Genomic DNA, 26960 nt, shown 5'->3' on the forward strand with positions numbered 1-26960 from the left:
CTGTTTCTAAGATACACTCTGCAAAACTGTGCTTGTATCTTCTTTCCCAGCTAAAGTGGGAAGTGTTAGAAAGCATCAAAACTAATTCATGAATGAGTTGTAAGCCAACAAAGGGCTTAGTTATACCCTTTTGGATCCTAGTTCAGTAATTCAATGTAGCACTTGAGAAAATGCGAGTGTTATTGAGGAACTGGTGGGAAGAGGTCTAATAACGATCCAATAGTAACCGAGGATTATTGAAAACACAGAGAACAGTAAGATAAGTAAACAGGAGAAAAAGAAAAAGAAAGAAAGGGAACATGGAAATACTATTCCTTCTCAGAACAAGTAAATTAATACTAAGACACGTCATTAGATGTGAATGTAGTGATTTTTTTATTATCAAAACAATCTTCAACATCTAGCAAATAGTGCTGCTCTCAGTGGAGCTCTCACTTCTGGAAGTTTAATGTTGCCCGTATGACCTTCCTTTTTATGTGCCTAAGCAGGATCTGAGCTCTTTGGGCATAGCTGGCAGACACTGAAGGGACAGTGATGATACTTTATGGAGATGAAGCCTTTCATCTCCAAGTGCCAATAATAAGACTAACGTGTAGGTGCCTGTTTTATAAAGAATATAGACCAGCTACGCAAACAGCCTGAGGCTCCATCACGACGCCTCAAGGAGTGAAAAGTGCATGTGAATTTTGCTATTGGCTTTGCAGGGGAAGGTTTCAACCTAGGGGTCTCTAAGCTGTGCTCTTGGCCTGGTGACCCAGCACCAGGAAGCAGCACAGAGCCAGGAAATTCACCTTGCAACTTCTATCCCATTTCAGTAGATGAGCACATCAAGCTGTCAGGAAGGAGAAAGTCTGGATACCAGGTGTTTGCGTATCGGGAGGAGGTCCACGTTTTTCTTCAGAGGAAAGCTGCAGATGGTCTCAGGTGTTGCTACATACAGAGAGTCTTAGACATGAACTGATGTATGGAGACATAAAGACAGTCTTAGGAAAGGTGGTTTGAAATATTCTTGGTTATGAAGTGGAGGGAAGGTACGTGAAAAGGAAACAAGATGTTTGCTAAATCCGGCAAAAATAATCACAAGTGGACCGTGAGACTTTTCTGCTTAAATGTACAAGGATTTGGCTGTGTTTACTGGTTTACTTTGTTTCTAATGGTTTAAAATGGCTGTGTAATTGGTAACGTGGAAGAGCTACGGTAGAATAATACTGTTTCGGGAGTCAGTATTTTAGATGGAGGAACTGCAAGCGCCCTCCCAAAATGAGAGGGGAGTGCCTATGACACAAGAAGTCACCACAATAAAGGAAGATTAAAATCTGGCTGTTAAGACTAGCGTCGGACCTGGTTAAACAGCATGTGCTTTTCTGGTGTAAACCAAAGTAATCAGTAGTCTGTCCCCAGATTTCCAGTGTACCTCTGAATTCTATTGATACCAGCCATGGAGGTCTTTCTGCAGCGTAAGGCTGGCTGTTTAGTGATTTGTTTCCTCAGCCCTGCGTCCCAGATTTGCGACTTTGAGCATGGGGTTGTGCAACTTTAATAGTGCTGTTACTTTAGGTCTGAGGTTTGCTGCTGCTTTGGGCAGTTGAAGGCATCATCTCACAGATTGATGATCAGGGATTTTGGAGGATTTCTAAGGGAAGAAGGCACCCAATGGAAATTGGTGCCGGTAACAAATTACTAAGCCCTTCAGAGATCTCCATCTCAGGAAGGAGGTTTGGGAATACTTGAAGATGCAGACAGGCAGCTATGAGCTTTTCAAAACCATCGTTAGCAGCTTAATTCACTTCCGAAAATGCATTTTGCCCAAGTCATTTGTCAAGGGTTTCAGAACAACCTTCGCCAGGCTCCTGCAGGCCCCTGATACCCAGTCTCTGCACAGCTGCATTTTGTTCCCAGTTTGGTGAACTGGCTGCTGGGCAATAAAGCAGGGGAGAGGTTTGTGTCTCCTTCTGCTTCCAGGGGCAAAGGGAAAGTTGTACCAGGTTGGTCAGAGTATGTTCAGGGACTTGAGCATCCACGTGGGGAAAAAAGAAGTTTGACCTTTTGGGCTGAAAGCCATGGTCAGGTGCCTGTTGTCTTCACCTAAGGCTAGAGCCTGACTGCTGATGCAGACGCTCGCTTGCCTTGTGACCTGTGGGTTTGCTGTGGCTGCGAGCTCTGCAGGCACGCAGTGCTCCGCTTGCTGCTTGGACTGCACCTAGTGCAAGGCAGGCTCGACCTTTACCTGTCTCCAGGACCTGCTGTACCATGCACCTTCCTGCCAGAGCTGCGGGTGGATGTCCTGCACAACCGGTGAAGCCGACTTAGCAAAGATGGGAACAGCGAGCAGGTGAGCTCCGCTCCCGCCCCGCGGTCGCCCTGGACAGGTTCCTCTTCTGCGCGAGGAACTCCCCCTGCACGGGTGCTGAGGGGATTTCATGGCCTCCAGCATGGCGGGGAGCCCTGAGTGAGCGGCAGCCCTCGGAGGGCCTCTGTTATGCCGCACCTTGCCTCTGGCATGTTTCCATCAGCTTCTCTGCCTTCAGAACTGTTTTTGCCCTGCACCTCTTCTGGGATGTAGGCAAGCTCCACTGTTATAGTGGGTAGCTCTGCTCCCGCACCCAGCGAAAGTGTAGGGCAGTCTTTCAGAAGGATTTTTTTTTAACTGCGAGGAATAAACTCCCGAGTGCAAGACTGGCTAATACACGTGCCTTCACACAGCTCCCAGTAGCTAGTCTGAGCTTTCGTCTTTGTTGTTTTTCTGCCTTGGGTGCAATTCCCATGCGAGTCAGCTGGAACTTCAGAGGTTTTTGGTGAAAGCAGAACCCAGCTTTCTCTGCCTTGAACGTTTGTGAGCGGCTGTTGAGAAGAAACAGTCATTTTTCCTGGCATGCCTTTAGTCAGTGTGACCTTAAGAGTGTGAAAAACAGAGGGCCTAGTGGTGAATGCAGTGGTTAAGCAGCAGCAAGAGTGTTTTCACAAGGGGACTTAAATTCAGGTATTAACACAGAAAACTTCCATGAAGACAAATGGGGCTTTTGGGTAAGGTTTGACAGGTTGGGTTAGGCACTTACAACAGTGTGGAAATTGCTAGAAAAGAAGAACAGATTGTGAAGTGCCGTAAGCGTTCAGATTATGAGCTGGACCATTTAGGGAGTAATAGGTTCTTACCGTATGCAAAAAGCACACTGTGAAAGTTTACCAGTGCAATACTGCAACATTTAATGCAGATAACACAGTTGCGTTACTGATCAGTTTTCTACTTTGCACACTGAAAATGATGGTCCTAATTTTTTTCACCATCTAAATGGACATGGCTGGTGCCAGAAACCCTGAGTAATGAAACCGGTAAAGCTAATGAGACTTAGCCTGTCTTACTCATGAAAAGACTTATTTGTAAAACTTATTATGCATGCAGGAGTCTAGCTTTAAGCATCCACTCTAAAAATTTAGGCAACTGGAAATAGTTTTCTATTGAGTTCTTTTTGCACAGAGACAGCAACAAACCAGTCAACTAGATAACTCCCCGTACATGTATTGTCTTTTTTTTTTAAGGATTCTGACTGACTTTGTCTTCCCTTAAAGATTTCTGAATTTATAACTTATTTACCTCTCTAACGGTATGTGGAATTCATTGGACAAGTGGAATTATTTTTTCAAAATATTCTCCAGAATTTGAGAAAGCTGTTAATTTTATCCTGAAGGATGTGCTCTAGTGTAGATCAAATCTGCATGTTTCACACTGGTACAGAATTCCCTGTCTTAAAATTTGCAAAAGAGAGAAGGCATTAGATGTGTTCTTTTTATGGTAATACTTCTGGATACATTTTTATACTTAAAGAAATTGCAGTTGGAGCCCTGCGTACCACCCATTCTGGCTTCTAGGAATCATACCTTGAATTTCTGGAAAACGTTTCTGATGCCTATGGCTAAAGCTATGGTTGCTCCTGTCTTGATTTATGATGGCAGTCACCTCCAATGTCCAAGACGTGTTTTAATGTTAAAGGTACTTTAACTAGTGACTGAAAAAAAATCCGACAGGCACTGCCAACTCTTTTTCTAGACGATAGCGTGTGTTACAAACTAAATATCTAAAAATGCCTGTACCTCTCACTTCCCCCTCAAAATGTGGTGATAATTACATCTAAATTTCAGAAGATGGCGTTGAAGATTTGCAATTAATATTCTAAACTCTGCATGTACCCTCCGCACCGGCGGCCTGCCAGAACAGTGCGCGATGACTGGTTTTTGATCTGATACGTTAGCGCAGAAAGGATGTGGATGTGTGTTGGAAACGTTAAAACAGAACAACAACAAGAAAGTGTCGTGGCATGAAACACGTGTTTGAAACCTGAAAGGCGGCAAGGAAGATTTTCACGCAAGTCCGCACCTTGCTCTTCCTCTCCCCCCCCTCCCCCGCCAGCTCCCGCTTCGTTAGCACAGGAGACTCTGCCAAGAAAGCAAGTTATTAACGCCCCCAGCGCTCCCTTGTGCCGGGTGCCCCACGTCCAAGTTGATGCGCTGATGTTTAACACGGGCTTTCCCAGCGGAGAGGCGCCTCTGCCCCCGGGCGGGGTCGCCGCCGGCCCCCAGGGCGGCCGGGGCTGGCGACGGGCCGGGCTCGCTGCCGGATGGGGCCCGGTGGGTTCGTGACATTTTTGGGGGCTGCAGACCACGGGGTAGGCTCGCCGGGGGAGTCCGTCAGCCCGGCTCGGATGCCGTCGGGGCTGGCCGTCCGGCGGAGCGGGAAAAGGCGGCTTTGGCGGCCGGAGGCGCCCCCGGGGCGGGGAAGCGGGGTGGGGGGGGTCGGGGCCGGGCGGCCCCACTCGCGGGACGGGTGGGTGCTACCCGGGGGCCCGGCCGGCGCCGTCTAGTGCGTTTGTGGTGGGTGTAGCTGGCTGAGTATTTTACAGTAAAAGCCGTCTGGCTACCATAGGTAGGAGTTTCCCCATGCTATTTATATACCTGTGTGTCTGTGTGTGTATATATATATATATATATATATTTGTATATATTTAAAAAAAAAAGCGCGGATGCACCGAGGGCGCCGGGCTCCGAGCCCCCCCCCCCCCCCCCACGGCGTGTTTACCAGCAATGGGCATGTGTCACTGCCTCAGATGTTTTCCAGCTCGCAAAGTCCCCGCTCCCCTCCGCCGGCTCCACCTCCGAGCCGGGTCCCGCCTCCCACCCCCCCTCCACCCCCCTCCCCGCCCGGGCCCGCAGCCCTCCATCATATAAAGAAACTTCCCCCGTGCCCGGCGGCCCAGTCGAGGTGCGCCCGTGTCCGCTGCCCGCCCGGGAGCCGGCGGCCCCAGCCCGCTCCGAGCGCCGCGACACAGGTAAGCGGCGGCTTTGGCTGCCGCCGGCCCCGCCGGGGCGCCCCGCTCCGCGCCCCACCGCGCCGCCCCCCCACCCCCCCTCCTCGAGGGCAGCCCCGCGGCGGGGCCCGGCGGGCTGGGGCCGGGGGAGAGAGGGGCTTGGGGAGGGGGGGGGGTGGTCACCTCGCTTCCCCTCGCGGTGGTCTTTTCCTGGAGATGGTGATTTTTTTTTTTCTTTTTTCCTTTTTTTTGGCTAATTACAAAAAATAATTAAAATCCCCCGCCTCGTTTGCCCCTCGCCGGGGCAGCGGCGGGGTGAAGCGGCGCCCCGGCCGGCCCCCCCTCCCCTCCCCGGCGCCCCGAGGGGCCGCGCCGTCCCTGCGCTGCAGAGGGTCGCGGAAAGCTTGTCACAGCTCCCCGGACGGGGACGGGGGACCGTTTCAGGGTGTGCATGCCGGGGGTGAGGATGTGGTGGGGGCCTGGCACGGGCTTGGGGGAGCCGCCCCCCCCCCCCCCCGGGCACGTCTTGCCCTGGGGAGAAACTCGGCGACCAGGTTGGCTGCGGTGGTGGGAGCTGCGCCCTGAGGAGGGGAGTGAGGGGTGCGGAGCTGCCCGCACCAGCGTGCTCACGGCTAACCAGGGGCTCTGACAGTCTCCCTGAGTGTGGAGGCAAGGACTGTGGGTGAGGACTCACTTTTTTATTAGATATAGTTGGACCCCCTACCCCTCCCTCCCCCGCAGCTTTTGGGCGTACAAGCACTTTCTCAGGTCGGGAGGACAAACTTTACTCCAGGTCTACCATCACTGGTGTTGGTTTGCTCATGTTAGGACCTTTCCAGTGGGCGCCCATCACTCTGTGGAGCCTCGCCGCTCCGGGCGAGTGCGCACACCTCTGCGCTTAGCAAGGGCTCTGGGTGTAGCTGGCTGCAAACTGGCCCGCCTCTGGGCAAAGTGTTCTTGTGGCAGGCTCCATAGGTTGGTGTATTTCCACTTTTAGGTATTTGCAATATATAGATTTGAATGTTATTATACATGTGTGTTGGGAGCAGTCGGAGACGTAGATATGTATAGGACATCATGTGTTCGAATGTGTCTTGCTTAAATGAGCTTGAAAAAGCTGCTTCAACATTATAGTTAGGTACCATATAAATCATAAATGTGTCTGAGGCTGTCTAAACTGTGTGCATGTATCTGCTAGTGCATATGTGCACTGTCATGTGGAACTATATTTAAATACAATTTTTTTATCTTTTTGGTTAGAAGAATAAAATCCCGGCTGAACTCAGAGCAGGTCAGGGGGGTTGTGTCTTTAGTCACTCTGTGATGAAAATTTCAACAACTGGCTTGTGTTCATGCAAAACAGTGTCGAGAGGGGGAGGAAAGTCTGTCAAAGTCTGCAGCCTGAGCGGTGCCTGGGGAGGGATGTGAGGGGCCGTGCGCAGCCTCCCGGGGCTCTGCGCTGCAGCGCTACTGTGCTTCCCGGGCCCCCTGCGTGCCGCAGCCCCGCTTAGCGCGGTGCATGCAGCACTGAGCACCAGCACCGCTGGCAGGGCTCCGTGTGGGGTCTCTGACCGGCGCCTGAACTGTGGGTTTTCCTCTCTCTGCATCCTACCCCTCTTCCCCCCTCCCCTGCAGCCCCCAGAGAGCCAGTGCGTGGGCACGTTGCAGAGAAGCGGGCTCAAGTGAAGCACCCCAAAACCCCCCATCCCGACCCCCAACGCGAGTGGCATGAACTTGGAGCCGGGCGAGTGCGGGATGAACTCAGTGAGCTGCGGCAACGGGAAACTCCGCCAGTGGTTGATCGACCAGATTGACAGCGGCAAGTACCCGGGGCTGGTGTGGGAAAATGACGAGAAGAGCATCTTCCGCATCCCCTGGAAGCACGCTGGCAAGCAGGACTACAACCGTGAGGAGGATGCTGCCCTCTTCAAGGTAGGGCTCAGCCCAGCGTCGGGGCTGCAGGGGTGTAGCGGCTGGGCCACCGTCGTGGCTCCTCGCCGTCCCGTCTCTTCCATGCCGGCAGGCTCACTCCACTCAGGGACTCGCTGCCCCCAGCGCCCCTCGCCCCGGTCTAGGTTTGCAGCGTGAGACTGCCCTTCCTTTCCCCATTCCCTCATGTGGAGCTAAATGCTCGTGGGACTGCTGCACATCTGTTTCCATATTGACTCTGGATCATTTTTTCCCTTTTCTTGTGCCTCCAAACCTGTTTTTCCTTACCATGTTCCTTACCGTGTTCCTAATGCTGCTTTTTTCTTAGCCTAAACCTGCAGGGAGTAAATTCATGCGCATATAAGCACACACATATATGCTATTTCAGGCATTGTGATCTTGTACCTTGTAGTTTGATTCTTTTTTTTTTTTTTTTTTCCCCTTGCTCTTTTGATTATCTGAAATGTTTCCAGGCTTGGGCTCTTTTTAAAGGAAAGTTCAGAGAGGGCATTGATAAACCAGATCCCCCTACCTGGAAGACAAGATTAAGGTGTGCTTTGAACAAGAGCAATGACTTTGAAGAACTGGTGGAGAGAAGCCAGCTGGACATCTCAGATCCCTATAAAGTGTACAGAATAGTGCCAGAAGGAGCTAAAAAAGGTAAAATGTCTCAGATTCCCTGTGTAATGGAGTGTGAATATCTGTCTCACTGTAAGCATATGAGGACTGAAGTATGCTTTTCTGGAATGGCCATGCAGTCTTTTTAAGTGTGTTAGTGTTGCGGTGAATACAAGGAGCTGAAGTGCAGGGCTCAAGTACATCTTCTTCTGATGACTAAAATAAGAGGCTCTGTCTGTGGGAGGACTGTCGGCATTTGAGTCAGAGCACTGAAAGGGAGCCCTTTGTAAAAGACAGAGATGTGCTTCTTGTTCGTTGCTGCAGGAATTGCTCTTTTACCTGGCATCTGCCTTCCAGTTCTCTGTAGAGAGAGGCCCATGTTAAGCAAGCAGTTCAAGGGACAAGCAAAAAAAAATTGTTTTTTGTACCTGGGTTTTGAATAAGGGGAAGAGCAGAAGTGCTGTGAGCCAGGCAGTACTTAACTGCTGTGGGGAAGAGCTGGGGCCAAGAGATGCTTCACCTATGGTCTCCTGCACAAAGGCTGGGGATGGTGGCAGTGCAGCATTGCCACAAGTGAACCCCCTGCTCTCCAAGGAACCCCGGCACCAGAAAGGGTTTGCAGGAGGCAAAGGCTTGGCAGGGTTTGTGGAGGGCATCAGAGCACACTAGAGTATGACTGAAGGGCATTTCACATCCTAGGAAGTTCTGTGGGACAGACTGCTTCTCTGAGCTGACTGGGATGGGAGAGCTGGCAGTCCTTCCCTGTATGGGCTGCTGAAAGGTGTCCGAGTCCTGTGTTTGCTAAAAGATGTGCTGTATGGATTTGTCTTCAGTGCGTCCGTTTCATATTTCCTTAAGCTATAGCTGACATTTATTTTCATCTGTCTGGTGACCACAGGTGCAAAACAAATCAACATGGAGGAACAGCCATTAATGATGAATCACCCCTTTCCAATAACTTCTCCTTACACTTCACTACCGTCTCAGGTATGACATTAGTTATGTATTTTACTTAGTGCTTATACGTCGAGCAGCAGCGTTTTTGTACTATGTGATACATCAGTCTTTGCTGGTATGGCCCTCTTTAGTTCTGCCTGGGAAGGCACTTTGTTGTGAAAACTGAGAAGTAGAGAAGCAATTTTTCTAATGTCATATGAGGCCACAGGGCAGCTGATTTCCTTTGATTTTGCTTATTCCTGAGTAACAGCTCTTTTCTGTTCAGTGATAGATATTAGTGTACTGCCATCCTGTTGATGCCAGAATGTAAGCAACCAATGAAGCATTGCTGTTCCAAGCAGACATTTACCAGCAATGCTTTGACTGCCTTTTGTTATTCTACCCTGCTTATTATTTACGCCAATGGTGAGAAGTCCATTTGAAAGCCTCACTGGTGGTGGTGGCAACATGCCATTCATGTAGCCTGTGCAATGCTTAGAGCTCTGCAAGCTTTGGCAGAGCAAATAATACCAAAGAGCTGAAATGTGAAAGCTGATGCAACACGTCATCAGTTTTGGCGACTGCCACTTAAGAGTGTCTTGTTAATTTGAATAGGTACAAAACTACATGGGGCCCCATGAACGAAACTGGAGAGAATTTGCCCCGGAACAGCCCCATCCCGATATTCCCTACCAGTGCACCAGCATCCCTTTTGCAGCTCGCAGCCATCATTGGCAAGGACCTGGTTGTGAAAATGGTAAGATGATCCTGTTTAGGGTCAATTGGTCACCTTGGTTAAAAGAGATAGTATTTGGTTACCCTTGAAGGACAGACCATAGACCGCATGTTTCTTATTCATGACTTTCATTGGGATGAACAAAGTTGGCTTGACACAAGCCTCTAGTGGGCTAGAGCTACAGGGACTGACTGTCCTCACAGACCTTTGTCTTGGCTCTGGCCCTCAGTGCTGCCATAGGTGCAGTGTGTGGGTTACGCAATCACCTCAGTTAAAACCCCAAGTCAGCTCCCAGAAGTCCTCAGCTGTCTTAAAAGCCCCAAGTGATAAGAAAGGACCCACCTAGCAAAAAACGAAAAAAAAAAAAAAAAAGGAACATGTGATCTTTAGCTTTGGTTTCTGATTCAGGACCCTTTGAGGTGCACATTTGTGAAGGTTTTCCCTTCAGCCTTGCGGGTTAGAATGATATCCTTCTCCTAAGAGGAAAGCAGCACTTACTACTTTTTCTAGTACTGTGGCAATTGGACAGCTTCTTGTGGATTGAGTCTCTTTTGGTGCTGGTACAGAACAAACATAATAAAGGGGCATTCCCTTCCCCATAGATCTTACACTGTGAGAGTCTAATGTGATCATAGCTTTCCAAGTTCTGTATCCTTAGGAAAAATCCTGAATCATGTGAAAACTGGCGATGCTAAAATCTGCAGGGGATGAAAGGTGAGAGAAAGGAAAGCATGATCACTGCCTTTGTGGGGAACGGAGCCACAAAGGTTAAATGTCTCACAAGTCTGGCAATGGGCAAGTCTGTAGAAAACTGGAAGATGAACCCAGATCTTCTGAGCTGAGGCCGAGTGTCTTAGTCATATATCTCCTGTGTGTCATAGACACTTGCAGGATAACTCACTTCAGTAGGCAGATATTTGCTTCATGAGAAGCAGAAGAAGCTAATTCAGGAGGGCAGAAGAGGGTGAGAAGTGAGGAGGGACTTCTCAGAGTGCCAGAGGTGCTAAGTCTTCAGAGGACAGTTCCCCAGCAGTTTTGGTGCAGAGAAATAAACTTCTGTTTCTTTGAATCTGCTAAAAAGTAAATTCTCTGTACACTGCAATGTTTGTTGGTAGTCTATTGGAACTGTCAAGCTGAAATCATTTGCTTTTAGTTGAGCTATTTGCTAATAATTGAGGTATTAAGCTGAATGAACTCTGCCCTGAAGTACATCCTCTGCAGCAGTTAAACACATGTTTGGGTGCTTTGCTGAGTTTGGAGGCAGTTGTTAGTGGCTGGTACTGGGTTTCTCTCTGGGCTCTCCAGCTTGCCAAGAGGCGCTGAGGCTCTGGATCTGCGTAGCTCCAACCCTGGGGTTCTGTCACTAGGAAAGGTTGTGTGCGCTTGTCGGCAAGTCACTTGCATCTTCCTGCAGAGGTTTCTAGTGACCTTAAGAAACAGAGAAAAACCTCAATTGCCCATGTTATAATCTCTTTGCTGGTAGGCATCGCTGGGATCCATCTAATACTAGTCCTGGTAATAAAGCCTGAATAGTCTCTTGCTGGTCAATTTTCTTTATCTACTTTACCAGTGTTAATTCCAGCTTTACTGTTTTACCTGTCTTTAATAGCATTCCTTAGACTAAATGGCTTGGTTTATGCCAGCAAAGTTAAGAGTACTACAGTCTAGTTAAAATGTAGGTTATTTCTGTAATAGAATAACACATTCTTGTTAGTCAAGGAAAAAGTACTAGAGGGAGTACTGAAATACTAAGGGAGCATTTCATGCAGACCCAAATAAAAATACAATCCAGATAACATCTAAAGAGGTTTGTATAGCTGGCACATTTAAAAAAATGGGAAGTAAGACCTTTTTAGGAAGACGGGATGGGGGAAGAGAGAGGGTTTCTAGTGGGGCCAAAAAAAACCTCACTTTTGCATAGCTTTGATCTTTTTGCGCGAGCTTTTCTCTTAGAATTTAAGCAGTTGTCACTGACTTTTGTTTATGAAAACAGGTTGTCAGGTGACAGGAACTTTTTATGCTTGTGCCCCACCTGAGTCCCAGACTCCTGGCATCCCGATTGAGCCAAGCATAAGGTCTGGTGAAGCCCTCGCACTGTCAGGTAAGGTCTATAACACTCTGGGGTTCCTGGGGAGCTTTACAGAGACTCCCATTTCTGACTTGCCCTGGCACTGTTTCTCCTTTCTTAGTAAAAAAAAAAAAAAAAAAAAAAAAAAAAAAAAAGAAAAAAAGAAACCTCTCTAATGAATCAGTTTGGTGTATGGGCTTGAGTCTCTGTTTACCAGGATATTCAAACACTTGTAGCCTGAGGTCCAAGAGAGTTGTTCCGTGCTTAAAGTTAATAAAAATGCTTTGCTGGATCAAGACATCAGTGTTGGGTTGCTTCAGTGAGTCATCCGAGAAGGCCTCCCTTGGAGAATTTGGAAGTTCGGGGGATCAGAAACTTTGAGCTCAGTTTTTTACTTGGGAGGAGCCCCCACCAAGACCAGTCTTGTATGGGTATCTTGCTGTGCTTCTGCTGGAGCCATCTGGCTTTGCTCTGTTTCATTATTCCTGATTTAAAAAAAAGGACATTCAGGAATTAAAAAAAAAAAGAAAAAGAAATAATCTCGGCCAGATTTGCAGAAATGCAGATACTGGGGGACTTTCTGAATAACTCCAGGAAAAGGTTTGGGAGTGTGCTTTTTAAACTAATAATGGATAAGTCTGCAACATGGCGCAAAGCACGTTTCTTGAGTGGGGTTATTCTCCTGAATGTACATATATAGTGCTATGTGAGCTCTTAGCAGTGAGCTTTGTTGACTGAATGGCCATTTGAAAGTAAGGCTTGGGATTTTGGTTGCAGCAATGTTTGAGCTGGAGCTAGCAGTAGCTTCTCTTAGGGCAATGAAGTGCAAGTTTGCAAATCCCCTGTGCAGAAGTCTCTTTTATGCAAAATCTGGGGAGAGACACAGCTACTTCCTGATTAAATCTGAGGAAGTGTACTGAGCCAGTGGGTTTAATTGTGATAAAAGCTTGGAAAATGTGACAAATGACTTCTTACATCTATTTTTCCTACTAAATGGAAAGGTGCAGTTTACTGGACTACAGACTTTCCATATCAGTAGCCCTTCATAAAAAAATCTGAGTGAACCTTCATGTTACCATACCCCAAATATTTTAGTATTCAGATTCGTTATATGATTTTTACTAATGTGAGCCTGTCCCTTGAGCGGTGGTGACTGCTAATAGTTATAGAGGCTTAGAAGTCTCACACAAATTTGTCTCTTGGCCTTAATACCTATTCATACTATAAAACATTCGTTCTAATGTATCACCATGATTTTTTTGCTTCTTATAGATTGTCGGCTCCACATCTGCTTGTATTATCGTGAAATATTGGTAAAAGAAGTAACAACAACTAGTCCTGAAGGCTGTAGGATATCCCATGGCCAAAGTTATGAGGTCAGCAGCCTGGAGCAAGTTATCTTCCCTTATCCTGAGGATAACGGCCAGAGGAAGAACATAGAAAAACTACTGAACCACTTGGAACGAGGAGTATTACTGTGGATGGCACCCGATGGCCTTTATGCTAAGAGACTTTGTCAGAGCAGGATCTACTGGGACGGGCCCCTGGCGCTTTGCAGCGACAGACCCAACAAGCTGGAGCGGGATCAAACATGCAAGCTCTTTGATACTCAGCAGTTTTTAGCAGGTAATTCTCACTATGGTTTTGATATCATTTCTGCAAACGTCTCACAATCACTCTCCATATTGGCTTTATGAGAGTGATCCTTTTATGTCACCAAGGCCACTGGCAGAACCCTGAGATCAGCATCTCTTAAGAATTACCCCGTAACTACTTCTTCTAAGCAAGCACAGTTAAGGAATAGTTAACTTCTGAATAATCCTGTCAAATTCTGCTTTCTGTGCCCATCCAGTGCTCTTGCACAAACCAACAGGAGGGAACTGATGCTCACCTGGGGACCCCCAAAGCCCTACATCTCTTTAAGAAGCACGAGGAGGAACCTAACAAAACAGTCTTCCCAAGTGTAGGATAATAGTGCAAAGTGGATCCTGATTTCAGACCTGCTAGTCTAAGTCCTGGGTAATTTTGTGATCTGCAGTCATACTGCTCTCAACCTGACCCGGACTGAGTCTGAAATCTGGCTCAAAGTATTCAAATATTTGCGTGAATTCCAGCAGAAGTCTTTTCAGTTTGAGTTCTGTGCTGGTGTTTAAAAGAGATCTTGGGAGGCAAAAAGCTTAAATAAGCTCTGGAGTTTCAACATCTGCCTACTGCATCTGCCTAGGCCAAGATTTGTTCTACCTCTTCACAGCTTTGTAGGAAGGTTTTCTTTCTGCAGGGCAATTGCGAGCAGTGATACAGAGGGGGCAACAGCACACTTCAGAACTGTGTCTTCTCCTGACAGCCCACAAAAGGAAAAGGCAGAACCTCAACCCCTTCAACCTCACTTTCTAGCACTTTGGAGCAATGAGAGGGAGGAAAGCTGTCCACCCAGATAAACTAGTGGGAACAAGTCATTTCCCTTTCTTAGAAAAGAGAGGAAGATTGGGCAGCGGGAACGCACGTTGCCCCTCGTTTGAGATGTTTGGCCTCGCTACTGGTGACCTGTGTGGCTAAGGCTTGGCATCTTTTCCCAATAGGGCAGACCATCAGCACTGGCACGAGTCTCTCGGGAAAATAATGCCATGCAAAACAAGAAGTCAAATCCAAACCAACAGCTTTAGCATACTTTACATTCCAGGGCTGGTGCGTCATCCTTGCAAAATGACCAAGCAAGTAATACGTTTAGAGAGAAATCTCCTATGGATATGAGAATTGACAGTTAAAAAGGGGAATTTGAGTTCAAGGTATTGGGTTAAGCTTCAATCACATGCTAATTTAAAGATATATAATTCTGCCTGTGATGATGGTTTTGGAAATCCCTTTCCCTTTTCTCAGGTAGTTTTTTAGATATGATCTGGGTTCTTCCAAACGGTTCACAGGATGGATCTCTTTTTAGAAGCCTAACCCCAAAGATAAGCTTAAGCAATAGTTATTTTTCCCCCCTGCTAAATTACTTATGCACCAATGCCTGTGCAAACCCAAGCACGTGGTTGTAGTCCTAGTCTGCCATGTGTGCACAGTGAGCTTTTGCGTGTGTTGATGCTTAGCTAGGTTTATAAGTAACTTGTCATGAGCTTATCATATCTGCAGGCCAATTTAAAATATTGAGGTCACAGAGTATAGGCAAGTTTGGGGATTTCCCCATTAGGAAATTGGGCTTTCCTTGGGAAGAGACAGAGCAGATTTCTACCAAGCGAGGATATGCTGAACAGAAGATAAAGGGGCAGAAGCAGAACTGCTGCGGGCTGTAGTTATTGGGGTCCTGCTGAGAAGCTGGACCCTGCAATGGAGACTGTGCTGGACGACTGAGCCCTGTATTAAGGAGCCTTTAGTGTTCATCAGCCTAAAATGGCAGTAACTCAGAAAACAGGTGTTTGGTGAGTTCTGCGTAATAAATGCAGTATATCAGGATGGGTGAAGAGTGGGAAGGTACGAAAAGAAAATTTGGGAACGTGAAGACGAAAGCTAGAGGAAGGCTGGCTTGGCGGAGAGACGGGCAGCTGGAGCCAGGGTAGTGGGAAGTGAGCAATGGTTTGGGTAGGAGTGTGGGGAGCCGTATGGCACAGGGGGAGGCACTTGGGCATGGGGAGGAAGATGGAGGAAGTGGAAGGTTTGGAAGAAGTGTGAGTCAGACCTCAAGCCCTGATTATCCTGCAGGTGGGAAAGAAAGTGTTTTCTTTTCCACTTTCATGTCAAAGATGGCTGTGTAACAGTCCCACAGGTATTCAGGATTTGGAGAATTGCTGAGGATGAGTGAAACTGGGGGGAAAGAGAAAGATGGGCAAAGTTCCCCATCAGCAAATGAGACAAGCGTATCTGGAGTTGGGCTGGCCCTGGATGGATCGTCCTTCCCTGTCCTGTAGTAGCACTGAGGAAAGCAGAATCCCATAGAAAATGTCTCTTCTCTCCTGACAAACTTCTAGAAGGTTCAGAGCATTTTTAAGGTTTTTTGGGGAGAGAACTATGCTTTACTTTGTTTTAAAGTGAACTGACCATTGTTCACTCTTAGTGACACTCTTACCCTCCCAGTAAGGCCAGTAGCCCCCAGCTAGGGCCATTCAATTCACACCTTGGTCTCAAAGGCTAGCAGTTGGAGTAGAAATGGCAGCTGAGTACTTTGGGAAAGGATGTATTTGTCCTGCCCATTTCAAAGATTCTCCTTTTGCTCTGTAGCAGGAGGTACTTCATTATAAGACATTGATTTTAATATTAATTCCTGTTGCAACTTGTTCCAGAGAACATAAACAGGGTTATAAATTAAAATGAACTCTTTATTAGTTAACTGTGTAGAAAGACTTTGCATAATGCAGACTTTACTGGGGATATTGTATTAGAAACAATTTTTTTGGGAAGGAAATGTAGTTTCTAAAATATAACATAGTGATTTTGATCTAAGTGGAACTCTCTTATAAAAAACTCCCTAGCTATTTTTTGTGGGAACATTTTGACTATTGAGGTAATAATATAATCTGACCTACCTTTTCCCTTTGTGGAAGGGTGTGGGTTAGTGAAGAGAGTACAGGAGTTCAGAAGACATATAGGCTCTTTTCCTGGCTTGGTGCATGGCTTAAATGAGGTCCTTTGCCTTTCTGTGCCTCACTGTCCTCCAGTGATGATAAGAACAGTGATGATAATAATGGCTACGTGACTATGTCTAGCTAAGGCTGAATTTTGTGCTGGTGGTACTTTGAGTCTCTGACTCTACTTACTCAGTGGTTTCAGTGCTACTGTTGGGAGTTTTCCAGATGAGGCCCAAGGTGTTCCCCCTCTGCTTATTTAAGTCAGTGGTAAAATTCATGTTCACTTTAGCGGGGCCGCTGGTTCACTGGTGCCTGCTCCATAGCAGAAAAGTGTGTGTAACAACAAGAAATGGCATCAGGCATATGGAGGAGATGAAAGGAGATGCTGGGGCTTTGGACAAAAAGAATCGAGTGAAGCCTGGAAACTTAATTCCGGCGGCAGACAAAAGGAAAGCCTTTGCACAGGCCTGTCTAGAAAATGAATGAAATAATCTCTTTCCTTTTTGGAGACCAGGCCTGGCAAGATGGACAAAGTGGACTCCCTAGGCTCATTTCAATAATGTATCAGAAATAATCCCTTCCATCTCCTGTTAGCCTCCACCTGTTTTTTTAAAAAAAAGAAAAGCAATATATAAGCAGTATCATCCCTGCAAAATGCACGTGTGCACAGGGGAACCATAACAGGATCTGTTTCTAAGGTCCCCTAAAACTGTTCCAGAAGTTTCTGATGTTAAGGCCAAATATAAATATTAATTGGAAGACATCCCAGCTTGTGCATATGAAATGACTTGTGAGGCAAGGCAAATAGAAAAATTGCAATGTTAGAACTTACTCCTCCTGATCTGTGGGAAAGCCTGCACGCTTAGTTCCTTCTCCTTACCCCTTGCCTTTCTCCTGACCTCTCTAATCCTCCACTGGAGTCACTTAATCGTCTCCCACCATGCTCCAAGGTCCTCTTCTTGGAGCTCAGCCACCCACAAAGACTTTCTTACCAGCCTTTTCTCTTTTCCCAGAGCTGCAAGCTTTTGCTCATCATGGACGTCCGCTGCCAAGATACCAAGTTGCTCTGTGCTTTGGGGAGGAATTTCCAGATCCGCAGAGGCAGAGGAAACTAATTACAGCCCATGTAAGTAGGATTTCTGCCTTAGCTAAATGCAACATATTCCTTGGGGGATGTGAATCTGCCAGTCAGGCTCTTCTACCTCATGTAAGTTGTGAGGGAGGCGATAAATCTTGAAAATACAGCACCATCGCAACTGGGGTTGAATTCCCAGATATGCCAAGCACTGACTGGTGGCCCTGGGAAGGTCAGAGCACCTCATTTCCCTCCATGTAGGATATAGTGTCATGAGTGACCTCTGTTGCAAAGCCCTTTGAGACCTTGAGCTGAGGAGTGCCCTAGGAGAGGTGGACGCTATCGTTATTACTGGCCCAGTGGAGCAGTGCCTGGGGCTGCAAGTGCAGGATGTGGTGCTCTCACAACAGCTGCATTTAGAGATGCTCCGTAACCCCAGCTTGCCTCTCAAAGACCTCAAAAGCTCTCCTACAAAATGATGCAGGAACTGCCTGTGCAGCTCCAGTGTTAAGATAGCTGGCAAGCAAGTGAGCCAGATGACCACGGTTTGCACACACTCAAAGCTGGAGTTTCAGGAAGCTATCTGAGAGAGGATGATGATGGAAACTGTGACAAGGCACTTTCTATATTGATTGTATTGGCCTATAAACCCGCAAGAGAGTGATAATGCACATGTTAGTGGCAGGATTTAGTTCCTTGCATCCTCGGGAAGAACCCTGGTGTCTGCTATAATTTTTCTAAAGCACCTGGATGCTGTTGGTTTCAAATCAGACACTTGTTATGAATCATGGCTTTCCCTTAGCTGTGTGGCTTTCATACTGCTACACTGCTGCATGTTGCCCTCTGAATCTCTAGAGGGGAAGGTGGGAAGCTCTCAGATCCATCAAATCCATCCTGAGGTATGCAACAGCTGTTTAAGGGGGCTCTAAACCCCTCTCTCTCCTTAAACTCTGTGCCATCTTCCTTTTAGCTTTCCAACTTTCCAGCCCTCTTTCCTGGCAACCCCTTCTCAGCTGCTCTTCCATCCCCTGTCCTGGCAGCTTCTCTGTGAGGCTGCAAATCCTGCCCCGTGACCTTTTGGGGAGCTTTGTGGCCCCCCCCGATATTTGTTCCACCTTAAGCTGCTCAACTTCTTTTCAGGCTGGCCCAGGTCCTGGCTTGGCTGGGCACTGCTGTGTGTCACTGCACAGCAGTGCCAGGGTTGGGCTGCATGGGGCCACAGCAGGTGTTCCCAGAGCTGGCTGGCTCGCTGGGCTGCACCACCCTCTCGTCTTCTTGCCGCAGGACGCGAGATGCTCAGCAGCCTCCAAAAGCTGATGTGAGGAGGGGAGGGGGGGTTGATAGAGCTGCTCCAGTAAAGCGTTGCCCTTCTGGCTCTGTTGCTTTCTGGGAGGAGGACCCGGAGCATATGTATTATTCCTCCAAATGGTGCCCATGTCCTGATGTTGAGAGGCTGGCTGACTGGGAAGAGAGGGTTGTTGAGACTAATCTCAAAACCTGCTCATTCCCCACGTCTAAGGAGAGCTTCATGTGCTATTTTTTAGTGTGCAACTTAAATATTTACAGCCAGTACCTAAAGCCCTGAGGGAGAACAGTGGTTTTTAAGTAGACAGAAGCGAAGGCTGTGCTAGATCATACGAATCCCTCTTGATGATGTCGGTGGCTGAATAGATTCCTTATTAGAGTGTGAATGAACAGAAATGAGTAACTTTGGAGTTAGATTGAGGTCTAATTTGAAATACAGTTGTTTGGCAACATATCTAGGCACAGATGAGGGCTCCAGTGTTTCAAGTTAAGTGCTTAAAGTTCTTGCAAGTGAAGGCTAAACTTCCAAAGCCCTGGGTGTGCATTTAAATGTGTCTAACTTGACCGTAGACATGCCTGGTGTGTGCAGCCCCACATCAGGCATCGCTAACACCTATGGACCGGCTAATGGTGTGCAACTGCAAATACATCACTTATGGTCACTGATACATGTCCTTCTAAATTAAGGGCATGCAGGTAAGGCATGCATGCATTTAGCAAAGCACTTAGCATCATAACAGGCAAGCCCTGTCTTAAAACAGCAATTAGAGCAGATATAGAAATTATTTTCCCATTCTGGTAAGCAGAACTGTTTTGTCTGATCTAGTGCTTAACTTAAAAATGCTATAAATAACTAATATGAAGAGCACGCAGATTTGTCATATGTCTGATTAACATTTTGTCTGTTCTTAAGGTTGAACCAATGTTTGCCAGGCAGCTGTATTACTTTGCTCAACAAAACAGTGGACATCTTCTGAGAGGCTATGATTTGCCAGAACTTGTGACTAGTCCAGAGGATTATCACAGATCTATTCGCCATTCCTCTATTCAAGAATAAGATCCTCAGAATGATTGTTTTTAAAGGCACTGTAAAGATTATACAGCATGGAGGAGCAGATCTGAATTGCAATTTGGAGATCCAAATCGCAGCTGGATGCATTCAGGGAATCAAGGGTTCAATGATAGGAAAGTGAACTAGAACAACAATATTGTACAATACAAATGACGGGTTTTCAGCGTTTGGATGCTACATCTCACATACACTCCACTATTGCTGGGAATAACTCAAAACTGACGAAATGTTTGCTATGTTTACGTTTGCTTAATGTTCTCCTTGGGTTTTGAGGACTGATTCTTATTGAAGACTTAAATCCATAGTTTACATATTGTCACATTTACAGGGCTATTTATTTTGGATTACTGATCTCAGGGAAGGTACACAAATCTGCGATATTCCCAGTTTGAAACCGTAGCTACTATAGGTGGGTAGCAAATGTAGATGGTTTATTGAGAATAGCTATACATGTAAAAGGTTATGAATTTAGATTGATAAGTGTGGTAGACATTTTATGCCTATATTCTTGTGTAGAAATTTCCATGTATTTTTTAAAAACAATGCAATTCTTCAGAGACATATTTTTTTAATGCCTGACTGACATTATTCCTAACAATGGATTTTGTTGCTGCCATTGTTATTGGCCCCATAATAGCAGTTTTTAAAGTGGTTAATTTATGGTACTGTGTTATGAAAAATGACCACTGAACTTGAATTACCCATGGACTTAGTGGAATAACCACTAAAATTCTAGAGTCTTGAAGAGCAGGTTTAAAAATAAATTACATTTTTTAATGATTGCAGGCCACTATGCATTATATATATATGTGCATTAGAATTAAATTGGCGGACTTGAAAAAATAGCACAAAAATGGTAATGGTAACCTTTCTTCACGTCACGTGCATGACCCAAATTAAAATAACTACCACTTCTGCATTTTACAGAGCCATATTCTGTTCTTCCTGTCCGCTCAGAGCTCCCTTCCATTGGTACTGAAATAAATGTGAAGGCAGAATTCAAGAAGAGCAGAATTTGGCCTCCCATACTAAGACAATCAAGTAAATATTTATTTTTACTCTTGTTTTGAAAAGTTTTACAGAAGTATAATTTCATGCAATTTGCAGCTCTTAAGCTATGCTGCCATTGTAAAGATAAAGAGAAGTAGAGGTCTATTGGGTTTGTATCTTGAAATTTTCCTTTGTGTTTGTTGTGCTGGAGATCAGACCAGGTGATCTTACGAGCTTTAACTACATAACATGATCCTCCCTATGATTAGCAAGCATACTTCACTTGATTTTCTAAATGAGGAATTAAAAATGGTACTTGGTCTGGCAGCAGACTTGTGTTCTAGGGACCTTTAATTTATACATCTTAAAGATGCGTACTCTTCTGGGATATATTATCTCACTCCTTCTCCGATGCATACTCTTCTGTGATATATTATCCCACTCCTTCTCCATAGTGCCAAATGGAAGGACAGATCACTTTTATTTTTGTGTTGTTACTTGAAATGTTTTCTTGGCTTAAGGGAGACCTCTTTCTTAGACTTCAAAAGCACTGCTTTAGGTGACTGTCAGATCTTCTGTGTATGTTTTTGGCCTGTGCATACATTTTGCTGAATGGGACTTCTGCGTTCAGACTGCACTGGTACGATACAATTATTTGATATGGTTTTCACTTTTCTCTAGTGGTCGTTGCTTCATATGCTCATTGCTTCAGCTCACATCTTAGAATAAAATCCTTATTCCCTACCAATTTGGTTTGTACGTGTTATTTTCAGTAGTGGGGCGCATCTGACAGGTTCAGCTCTGCACAGCTAACCTGGGCAAGGCTTCTGGCTAAGTCTGTGGGGAACTCTATTTTAAGTCAAAAGTGCAGGGAAAGGTCAAAAGGTAAGGATTTTTACTTACAAAAATGTCCATGATGTTAGCTCAATTAGTAGAAAAAGGGAAAACGGGGAGGCTGCGGCTCAGCTGCCAGCGGCTATTCAGTTCCTGTGCCGTGCATAATTTAACCAAGTCCTGTTGCTGGAGATGGGGTGCTGCTGTGCACCTCAGCACTCTGCCCCAGTGCCTCGCTGCCGCCGAGGGGCCCGTGCCCCTTCCCGCTCAGCCGCGTGCTGCTACGTGCTCTAGCCTGTCCCTTGCCAAGCTGGGGCCTGGACCTTGAGGTGATTTTTAGGAGTAGCTGTAGTTTTAGGAGTGCTCTCAAGTGAGAGGAAGTCTGGGAGAGGATGAAAAGGAGGATAGTAAAGTAACTGAAATAGTTAAGTTAAAACTACAGGAATTAATTTCACAGAGCAGCCATCGTTTGCTGGAAATAAGGGTCCTTGAGCAGCTTCAATAGCTTGCAGACAGAGAAAACTGAAAATTATTTAAGAGTTCTGTAAAATATCTTAAGATAGGGAGCCATGTTTTCCGTTATGTGATATCATCTCCTGTTAAATATCGAAGGTACGCTATCACTTTTGGCTTTGGAACAAGCTTTTAGTTATTATCCTTGAAAAAAGCGTGCTTTAAAGTCAGCAACTATGAAGAGGGAGGGCAAAGAACATCATTTAAGTCCTGTCCAAGCACAACTTGCTTAATACTGGTGTAGACTAGCTCCACATGACAGCTTTATTTTAAACAAGCAAAGAAGTCCGAATATGTCTACTGGGGAGTGTGTGTAGGGGAAATAGTGGAAGAAAAATCAAGCTGTTGATTATACCATAAATGAGGACTTTAAAGGTGTACTTGACTTGTGTGACAGTCTTTTACTGTTCAAAATAACTAGTTGATACATAAAAAGTGGGGGGAAAAAAGAAGTAAAAGAAAAACCCTGAAAATATTTTCTCCTTTTAGTATTTTTTTACAGTCACTACGTGAAAGCATTTGAGGTACTTCCTACTTCTGTTAAATTCTGTTTATAGTTTCTGAGGTCTACTTCCTTCCTGTTATGATATCAGTGGCGTTATAAATGACAGGTTTTACTCCTGTCAATACTGAAGGCATGGCTGATGTTTTTAAAATGAATTTTCAGTGTGCATTGGTGTCAATATTGGTTTCTCTTATGCTAATATTGCAACAATCAGAATTATTACTTGAAAGGGTTCTGCAAATGAAATATATATTTTTAAAATTTGGTTCTGCTAAGTGGTTCTGCCTACTACTGAAAACTATGTTTGCCTTAGAGGGGATGTAGGTTAACCAGAAATGAAGAGATATATTTTAAGCTGAAATACAACGTAACACGGTTTCTGGAAAAAACACAGGATTCACGTGAAAACCCCTGTGGCCTTTTAAACGGGCATATGTATGCTGTTTACATCAGCGTTTGTCACCAGAGTGGAGGTGGGGAAACACCACCTTCAGCTTTACTTTCAGGAAAAAGTAAAGCGTTCTCTGTTGCACACTTCTAGATCATTGTCTGTGTATACATATCTAGAGGGAGAAAGAGAGAGAAAAAGAGTACTTAAAAAAAAAAAAAAAAGGAGTAGTTTGAAACAATCATTATATCTCATTTCCCAGGCAGAAGTATATGTAAAATTTAGCTGACCTTGGAGAGCAAGATTTTAAAGATTGCCAGAATGTTTTCGTCTAAATTCACTATCTGATCTGGCTGGCAGGTGTCAAGAAGTTACATGTTTGTGATCAAGTGCCTGTGAGTTTGTTCAGCTCCAAAGAGATGTTGAAAGGTCCCTTTGACTTGGAACCAGTTAAAATTTAGTTTGTATTCAACTTATTCTCAAGTTAACACGCATTTAGATTTCAAATGTGTAGCTAGGAAGCATATTATCTTTGACTCCCAATGAGATGGTTACCTTCACTACCCCATACAACTGCACAGACACTACTGGGTGGCACAAAGACATTGCGTGAATGCAAAACGCAATGGCTTGAATTTGCTGAAATGACAGTCAAAGTGGAACTAACAGGAGACTTAAAGTAACAATTCCTTGAACTGCCTTATAGACTAAACATCTAAATAACTGAAGAATGTGATGTGGTTAGGATAGGATGGGTTGCACTGGAGGATGGAAACCTGCCCTTTTGGCAATCAGCAAGAGGATAGGGCAATCACTTCTTGTCATAAGTAAGTGAACCAAAAAAACAGGTCAGATGCCTTGGTTCTGGGCTTGGGTTTGTGTTTTGCACTGGTGGATGGTGACCCAAAAGCTGATGTGTAAGTAGCCAAAGGAGGAAGGTGCTGGCCCGTGGTGGCTCTCCACAGGGTCGTTTGTGAAAAGGGAACGGTCAAGAAAGGGTAGAGTCTAGTCCATTTTCTTCATCTCTTAGATGTGAGGAGATTCATGGCCTGGAAAACAACGGAGATGAAACAAAGACTGCGTTTTGCAAATGCATTTGTACTGTTTTTGCAGTGCTGGCGCAGCACAGCTGCCTTACATGTCTATGCATGCTAGCTGGTGATCTCCTGCCTGTTTAGTTACAATGTTATTGAATAAGGCTAGATTGGGTACTGTGTTCCAGTCACTTATCTGAAATTAGTCTTCCAAGCTCTAGCTATCACTTTTTGCTCCAAAAAAAAAACCACCAACAACAAAAAAAAAACCAGCACAAGTTCTATCTCTAAAGCCAAGAGAACAGATAGATAGATCTAGGTGACTTATTTTGCACAAACTGCAGATAATCCATGTCCTCCACAGTATTCCTGTGAAATGGTCCATCTTTGACCTTGGGTTTGGTCTGTCTTGGTTTCAGGGCTGGCTTCTGCATTCTTGCTCTGGAAGGATCTGAAATCCAAACACTTGGGGACTGAGGTTGGCCTGGCTGCTCACCCCAGCTTTTAATCCCTTTTCCGGCCAGGCAGAAATGATGGCCATGTAGCATCAATGAAACCCCATCTATGAGGGCAAGTTGTCCTGTGAATGTCCTCACATGTGAACCCTGGTGAGGAGCTTAGAACAGACACTGGCACCTTAGTGGTTGAAATACGCTTGCCAAACTCTCCATGCTACACCGGTGTTAGTGCAACATATGTATCACCATGTGCATTAAGCTCACCTCACTGCATCCTCACCATGTTGTCCACGCTGCTCCTTCTCACTTTCTTCATCAAGAGCAGATGTTCAAATCTGACTGCCCCGAATGAGGCAGCTAGAGGAATGCCCTGATTTTTTCCATTCCCCAAGATCCAGCATCTCCTCCTGGGCTGATATAGGTACCAGCCTTAGCTCATCAAGAAATTTCCTTCTTTGCTGGTAGTTGCAGTTCTCTAGTCATGTGGATTGCTAAATATCTTGTGGTTATAGTTAAAAATTTAATATCTTCCTTGGATCTTCTCTCAATCTTTCCCTATGTTGGCAGCAAGCTCTAGGGTGTACCTCTCACTGTATATTTGTACATTGCCAAGTAGAGTAGAGCACTGACTTTGAAGGTGGACCTCTAGACAGCACCACGTTTCTCATAATTGTGAGTAAGATGGTCTTGGGTTTCGTGGGTTATGATTTCTCACCCTGGAACCCATAAAATGCTCAGCAGAATATAATCGTGGCAATCATTTATACTAGGCTTTCCCATAGGAAACTGGTATGCAGCTTATTTCAGCCTGAGCCACCACATTCAAATTACTTTTTTTTCAAGGAGGTGATTGAAACAATTGTTTCTCATGCTCGTATTACAGCCATTCATAATTCTTTTGTAAAGGTGAAGGTTGAGCATTTCCAGTTTCTAGCACAGAGCATCAAGGCTCAGAGAAAATCACTTTTAGAGCTAGGTCCCTTAATTTTGTCCTTTCAAACTTCTCCTGGGATTCAAAATTTTTGTATCCTCAGAAACCAAAGTTATGGGTCAGGTCTCAGTACATCTCCAATAATTCATTTTCATTTCCTCTTTCACACATGATCAAGAGGTTTAACCCTCTTCATGACTGTCCCCTCCTACAGAAAAACCCGTGTGAAGAGTAGTGAGAGAGAAAGACATCAAAAACAGCATGAGTGACATCATCATGTATCTACTGTAGAGACGTCAGTCTCCAAGAAATAGGAAAGGTCAGAGGTGTTCAGGGCACAGGGTTTTTCACAAAACAGCTGAAAAACCCAGACCATATCTGAAGCACTCATACCATCCTTCTCCCTTATCTCTTCTTTTGCCAAAATATGTGTAGACCCTCCCTTGAGAGGAGTTACTGCTCTGTGATTTTTTAATATTGGTTTCCATCCTCCAGCACTGGTCATGATAGCTTTTGCCAGATTTGAGTTGACCAGGAAATGAGATGGACTTTCCAAAAGAAAACTGTGAAACAGAGGGCAAGTATTTGCATGGGAATTAGAGGAAAATGTTTTTTTCCTCTTAAATGAAATACATTTTTTTCCCCAGAACTCCCCCTACCCCACCCTCAAAATAACCAAAACTTTTCATTGCCCTTCCTTAACAATGCTTATTATTCTGACTGATAAACATGAATTATCTTTGGATTTTGCTCCATGTCTCAGGAGAAGCCATTGCCCTCCAACTATTCATCTCCTGACCTCCCAGTTCGCAGCAGCGTGCTTTGGGTAGGTGGACGTGGTGAGAGCAATGACACGGCCCCCTCCAGCCTGCTTGTTCTTCAGATTGTCATTGTGCGTTGTGTCTTCCTGAGTTCAGATCAGTGCCTCTGATGCTCGCAACTGCTGTTGGCTGGAGGGGAGAGGAGAAAAGATGGACAAATCAATTCCACAGCAGTGGAGAAGGAAGGTGAAGAAGTCCGGGGCAGCCTGAGCAAAATCTCTGTCTGAATTAGCTAGGGCTGGGGTAGATATTTGGCTGGCAACCTAAAGGTCTCTGATGAAGTAGATGAAGGTCACCTGAACCTGCACAGAAGGCAATGTCAGCCTCAACAGTGACTCTGAAGTCTCACTTTCTTTAAAATCATCACTTATACAAATAAAATGGCTTACCTACAATCCCCACAGATGCAGGCACTATTTAAATATAGCAAGCATTGATGTCTATCTGTAAATTACAAGGAAATGAATAAATCGAGGCAACGTAAACCACAAAAAGGAAGTTTGAAATCAGCCCAAAACTTTGATTGGTTGGCTCCTGCCAAAGGAACCTGCCTAACCTTCATGATCCACTACAGCAGTAACATAACAACTGAATCAAACCCACAGGTCCCGATTCCTCAGCTGGTGTCTCTTGGTTTGAAACTGTCAACTTCTCTGCACGTATATCTACATATATTTGCCAAGGATCTGGCCCACATTTAGTGGTCTAGACGTGTGCTGTGGGGGCACTAATCTCGGAAAAGCTGAATGAGCCCTTGACATTGAGTATCTGACAATCCCTGTCTCATAGAGGAGACGGCGCTGCATTTTCTGGAACTGATGAGCTCATTTCTGGGAGGTGTTGGTGGGGGTTGCTTTAGCGCACAAGGGGTCATGAAGAGGATTT

The 26960-nt window shown here is 45.4% G+C and overlaps 1 protein-coding gene across 1 annotated transcript; it reads left to right on the forward strand.

Moving 5' to 3' along the window:
• Positions 1-5201: 5201 nt before the first annotated feature.
• IRF4 (interferon regulatory factor 4) lies at positions 5202-21335 on the forward strand. Its single transcript, XM_068931989.1, has 9 exons — positions 5202-5321; positions 6936-7232; positions 7703-7889; positions 8746-8834; positions 9399-9540; positions 11513-11620; positions 12860-13213; positions 17163-17275; positions 19443-21335. The coding sequence occupies exons 2-9, from the start codon at positions 7029-7031 to the stop codon at positions 19584-19586; spliced, it is 1341 nt and encodes a 446-aa protein (XP_068788090.1). The 5' UTR covers positions 5202-5321; positions 6936-7028; the 3' UTR covers positions 19587-21335.
• Positions 21336-26960: the final 5625 nt, after the last annotated feature.

The sequence above is a fragment of the Struthio camelus genome, chromosome 2 (assembly GCF_040807025.1).
Source record: "Struthio camelus isolate bStrCam1 chromosome 2, bStrCam1.hap1, whole genome shotgun sequence".
NCBI classification, from domain to species: domain Eukaryota; kingdom Metazoa; phylum Chordata; class Aves; order Struthioniformes; family Struthionidae; genus Struthio; species Struthio camelus.

What these genes read in the sequence shown, in the direction of transcription:
- IRF4 (XM_068931989.1), top strand. Translation starts at nt 7,029, where the DNA reads ATGAACTTGGAGCCGGGCGAGTGCGGGATGAACTCAGTGAGCTGCGGC. An exon ending in AGGATGCTGCCCTCTTCAAG is followed by an intron (nt 7,233 to 7,702) that starts GTAGGGCTCAGC and finishes AAATGTTTCCAG; the next exon opens with GCTTGGGCTCTTTTTAAAGG. An exon ending in GCCAGAAGGAGCTAAAAAAG is followed by an intron (nt 7,890 to 8,745) that starts GTAAAATGTCTC and finishes TGGTGACCACAG; the next exon opens with GTGCAAAACAAATCAACATG.